This window comes from Zosterops lateralis, assembly GCF_965231275.1.
Source record: "Zosterops lateralis genome assembly, chromosome: 5".
In the NCBI taxonomy this organism is placed as follows: domain Eukaryota; kingdom Metazoa; phylum Chordata; class Aves; order Passeriformes; family Zosteropidae; genus Zosterops; species Zosterops lateralis.
The window spans coordinates 48,542,517-48,547,827 of NC_139766.1; the positions used below are offsets into that span (position 1 = coordinate 48,542,517).

General features: G+C 35.0%; 1 protein-coding gene across 1 annotated transcript; it reads left to right on the forward strand.

The window, feature by feature from the left end:
• Positions 1–619: 619 nt before the first annotated feature.
• On the forward strand, positions 620–3,935 carry GIMD1 (GIMAP family P-loop NTPase domain containing 1). Its single transcript, XM_083862065.1, has 3 exons — positions 620–736; positions 1,966–2,487; positions 3,653–3,935. Exons 2-3 carry the CDS (start codon positions 2,095–2,097, stop codon positions 3,917–3,919), a joined length of 660 nt encoding a protein of 219 aa, XP_083718191.1. The 5' UTR covers positions 620–736; positions 1,966–2,094; the 3' UTR covers positions 3,920–3,935.
• The last annotated feature ends 1,376 nt before the right edge of the window (positions 3,936–5,311 follow it).

A 5,311-nucleotide genomic window follows, 5' to 3' on the forward strand; every position in this document is an offset into this window, starting at 1 on the left:
TGATAATAAGGCCTTTTTGGACAATAATCCTATCTCTGGTTTTAATGCTACCACAGCATGGCAAATAACGATGCTTGCAAGAAAAATGTATTAGGCTAACTAATACCTATACTACTTAACCAATAGCTAAGCTATTTAACCAATAGCTAATGCACATGACTGGCAGTTCTGCAAGAAGCCTCACAGTTTTCTTCCTTGTTCACAAATAATTTCTGTATTTTAATATATTTGTTATTATTTTAGTTCCATCTTTGTTAAACAAACATCTTTATATTTGCAAATGATTTACACTGTGATACAAAAATATTGCAACTAATAATTAATTGCAATAATAAGAGAGTGCATTTGCTATTCACATGCACATATGAAGACACGTTCAAGAATGTGCAATACAAAGGAACCCCACTACATTTATGATTTGCACATTTAACTGCTGGTGGAATTAATTTACTTTTAAAAATATCAACATCATGCAATCACTTAAGTGACTTCAAAAACAGTATCTCCAGCTAAGTTTAAAAAATTCAACTGTTCCAATTACTGACCAAACTTATGCAATTGAAGGAGGATCTATCAGTAATAGATTATTAACTATTAACCAGATTTACGTGTACGTAACAGTCTCAGCGTGGTACGATGCTGCTGTTAGTTTCAAAGTTCACATATGATCTTTTTACACTGCACAAGTGGTTTATGAATGAAGCCTGCATGCAAGAAGAAATTAAAGGAAAATAAGGTAAGTGATCCAAAATTAAACTAATCTAGGTATTTAAGTGTAGACTGCTTACAGGGAAAAAATCCCAAATCTTTGATTATTATTTGGATGGATGAATGGACAAATCCATGTCCACTACTTCCTATTATTATGCTACAAAGCGTACAACATATAACTAGACTGATGAATAACTGAAGACAATCACTTCATAAAATGTCTTTTAAAAGAAAATTCATCAGTGAAAAATCCACAAAAACCTCACTGTGAATTCAGTAAGGAAGATTATCATGTATATATTCAATACTGTCTGTAAAAAAAAATTAGTATATTACTAGCTCTTGCATCTGTGTTGTTGTATTGAAGTTATTTCAAAAAATTGATTCAGGCATGGAATTAATATGAGAGAGAAAGCTTAAACTGCACAGCAAGAATCTATATAAATTAATCACAGGAAATCCCAGTCTAAAATTTTCCATGTTCTCATCTATGAGTACCTAAACATAGTTTCTTAAATAAAAAAAAAAATTCTTTCTGAAGTTCACATGTCACAGAAACTTAAAATCCACTATTTACCACTGTGGTTTTACCTTCATGTCCATTTACTTAAAGAACAAGTTTTCCTGTTAGATGATCATCACACACCAAAACCCTTCGGCTACCAGGTTACAGAAAAGTACAAAGAGAATGAGAAGTCTTGTTTATGAACATATAGAGTAACTGGAAATGATGCCAAGCCAACTCCCTCTCTCTATCCACCAGTCTATGCTTTTCCACTTCCTGTGCTACTAATTTGGTTTAGTACATATTTCCAAAATCTCATTTTCATGAGATTAGCTATTTCAGCTCTTCTCCTATTTTTTAATTGAGATATTTATCTGCATCAGGAAGCCCTTTCAGACTATTGTCTATGTCAACATCAGTGGTAGCTGATGAAAGACATATTTTAAGCTGTTCGCTGCTGCGAAAAGGGGCTCTCTTAAAATCTACTTCTCCTTGACTATTCTTTTTTCTAAAACAATTATATATTTACATCCTGAAACATTGCCACTTAATAAGAGCAGCACCTATTTGTCACCATTCTTTTCTTCCTTCCCTTTGCCTCCTTTTCCTAACCTACTACTCCCCCAGAATGGCAACGGGGAATTGCCAGAATGGAAAACATTCCACAGTTGTTTCCCAACTCCTCTCTTCTCTGTTGCCTCACCACAACTCTATTTTGCTTCTTCCTAAAACTCTTTTCACATTTTCAGGGAAAAACACTCAGAAGACATTGAATATTGGAAATTCTTGCCTACTTTTTTTTTTTCCACACCCAAGTTATCTGAAGCACCTTACATTATTTGTACTTAGTGACAAGTTTCTGGATAAAAGTGCAGACAATGGCAGACAGCAATGAGATGACCATCAACCTTGTTGTCCTTGGAAAAACTCAGACTGGCAAAAGTGCTGCAGGGAACAGCCTGTTGGGCAGCTCAGACTTTGAAAGCCATCTCTGCCCCAGCTCTGTGACTACGTGCTGCAGCCTGGGACGCAGTGGCCGCATTTTGGGGCTCATGCGGAGAAATGGCTGCGAATCAGCTCTCCGTGTTCGAGTTGTGGACACTCCAAGCTACCCTCACAGTGCTCTGAGCAAAGAGCAAGTGAGAGACATGGTGAGAGCAGCCCTGGCTCAGCACTTCGGGGAGGAAGGCTTGCACTTGGCTCTCTTGGTCCTGAGGGCTGACCTGCCTCTGTGTCCAGATGAAAGCAATGACACAGTTCAGCTTATCCAGGTAACCAAAAAATAAATAGAAGTCTCTGCTCTAATGGCAGTTCTCTCGTCTTCAGGTGACAATAGCTACAGAAGAGTTGACTGCAAAAGTGAAAGGGTTTTTTTTCTAGCAACAGCCTAATGAATTGCAAGTGGCAGATATTAATTTCAGAACAAAGATTATAATTGATTTTGAATCCTCAACAAATCAAAGCTCTATCCTCTTTCTGAAATTGGTAACTCAAGACTTTCTTGTGTGGCTAAAGGGAAAGTTTTGCATGTGTTTGATAAATTTACTCCCTAGTGTCTAAAACAGATTAATCACTATCAATACACCAGGTCTTTTTAACACCCCACTAACCCTGGAAGTAGCAGATATCCTTTAAAGCAGTTTTACATATCTTAGCATTTAGGTTACAGAGTCAAGATCACCGCAGTATTCTTTATCACCAAGGTGGGCTTCTTTTCATATACAGGAGTTAGCAGGATTGCAGCAAAGCTGTTATTTCATTTACACCAGTAAATTAAGGCCCAATCTCTCTTATTCCTATTAAATTTTCTGTACTTACTGAAAGAAAGGTAGCTTGTTTTTTTCCATTCTCCTCCATCAGATAAATCACAGATATTGAAGACAAACTCTCTGGCCCATTTTTAAAGTGTTGCATTTGATTTGTGTTTCACCTGAATTGCTGAGAATAGTTCAGTTTTATGGATCACAGCTGGAACTGAAGTTGGTGTTACATAGAAATTCATAATTTATTTTTCAACAAAAGGTGATTTGATGTTTTTCAAAAAAAGTTTTCAAAGAGCTGTAAACAGCATGGCACTATCAATAGGTTGTAACTACTGATTTCAAACTAATGCGTGACATAGCTAAATAAGCATTATTTTTCCTTATTTACATGAACATTTTTTAACTGAAGACATTCTGCTAACATCTGTAGCCAGGGAACAGAGAACTGCTAGTACTCCATGAGGACATATTTCCACTGGAAGTGGATGTCAGTGTCTCGGAAAGGTGAAAAAAGACTCAGAAATTTCAGCAAGTTGAATAGCATGAACTGGATTACTGCCAGGAAAAAACCCTAACTATACATGTAACTGATCTGTTAATGTACTAAGTATATGAAAAAAGAGTGGAGAAAAGAAATAAGAGACAACTAGTTAAGATTGCCTTTTCATTACAGGAACTTCTGGGTCCCACATGGAAGGATTTCACTGCAGTTCTACTTACTCATGCAGACAAGGCAGAAGAGGCTGGATACACTGAGGAAACATACTTGCACAGTGCCTCAAGTACCCTGTTGTCACTTCTGAACTCAATAAAGCATAAATACATTTTCCTAGACAACCACAGCATAATTAAAGAGGAAAGAAATATTGTCTTAAGAAAGCTCTTGAATTTTATACAAAACAATAATTATCAAGTACTACTTAAATACAGCAAGAAATAAAATTAGCCTTAAGGTGCTCATTTGTCTATTTTCTACAGTAGGTAATATCTTAGAAATAAAAGAGTAAAAGCCATCAACTGGAAAACTCCACATCCATACCAAACACCTTTGAACACAAAATTAGAAATACCTCTTTAGACTTGCCTTCCACAGAGTACCTCACACTACTGCATTCAGAATCCTAAGTTCAACCACAGAATCAGAACAAGCTAGTGCTCCAAAACCATGCTCCTAATATGTGTGTAGTTACAAATGAGATTTTGCACTACAACCAACTGTATATTCCAGTTCACACGAAATACAGATCTGGAAGAATAAAATAAAGTTTTAAAAGAAATAGAAAGAAAGGGGAAAGAAAAGCAAAAAATGCATGAGTTCTGACTCAGGGAGCCTCTTTGCTCAATTCTTTAAGCCTTACGAAGTTCCTCTGAACTTCCATTTCTAAAAAGAGCTCTCTGATACTAAAAGCTAACTTTTATCTATTGTACAAGTATTTCCCTACCACAATTCAAGATTAGGTTATAACTGAGTTCTTGAACTACAAGGATTTTACTTAATAAGACATTATTGGATATACAGTTTACAAGGCAGATAAAATGGCTTTCGTGTGCTTAATACTATTCAGCACATTTAAAAGAACTAATTACTACTGCTTATTGCCAGATGCATGAAAAACAGTTTACAGGCACAAAAAATGCTCATTCAAAAAGAAAATCTGTTCATCTCCTCTTCATGCATGTTCCTTTTAATTTTATATCATTGTCATTTTGTTTTCTCTCCACTTACTGGATGAAGTTCAAAGCCTGCAAAATTTAGGAAGACTCAAGTTTGTTTTTAATTTCAGTAGCTAAAATAGTATTTATTGTTTCAATGGTTATATAGCAACAATTTAATTTAATATGATATGCAAAATATCTGAAGTATCTCTAAATAGCTACTTTAAAGGGTTATTGTAAATTGATCCAAAATATTGATTTTCATATTACTCTAAGTAAGGAATTAAAAGAGTAAATTTGAGGCTAATAGCCTAGCAACATAACTATTTGTACGACATTATTATGAAATAATTCTAACTGTAAAAATTGAAGAAGCTATTTCTGTTAAAACCAAACCACTTTTTGTATAAAACATCATTGCATAAAAGCACATTAAAACAAAACCAATTAATCAATTAATTTTATACCTGTTTGAGCACTGGAAAAGGGGTTTTTTGGTTTAGTTGCTTTTTGGGTTTTCTTAGGGATTGTTTTTTTGAGGTTTGAGGTATTTTTTAGTTTTTGATTAGTTCCAGGAAGCTGTTATTATCTCTTAGTCCTACCTATCAGTTTGGAAGGATATCCCTAGGTGGACTAGATAATGAACTATTCTAGCAAAGTGGCAGCTTTGATCTTA

What these genes read in the sequence shown, in the direction of transcription:
- GIMD1 (XM_083862065.1), top strand. Translation starts at nt 2,095, where the DNA reads ATGGCAGACAGCAATGAGATGACCATCAACCTTGTTGTCCTTGGAAAA. An exon ending in ACACAGTTCAGCTTATCCAG is followed by an intron (nt 2,488 to 3,652) that starts GTAACCAAAAAA and finishes TTTTCATTACAG; the next exon opens with GAACTTCTGGGTCCCACATG.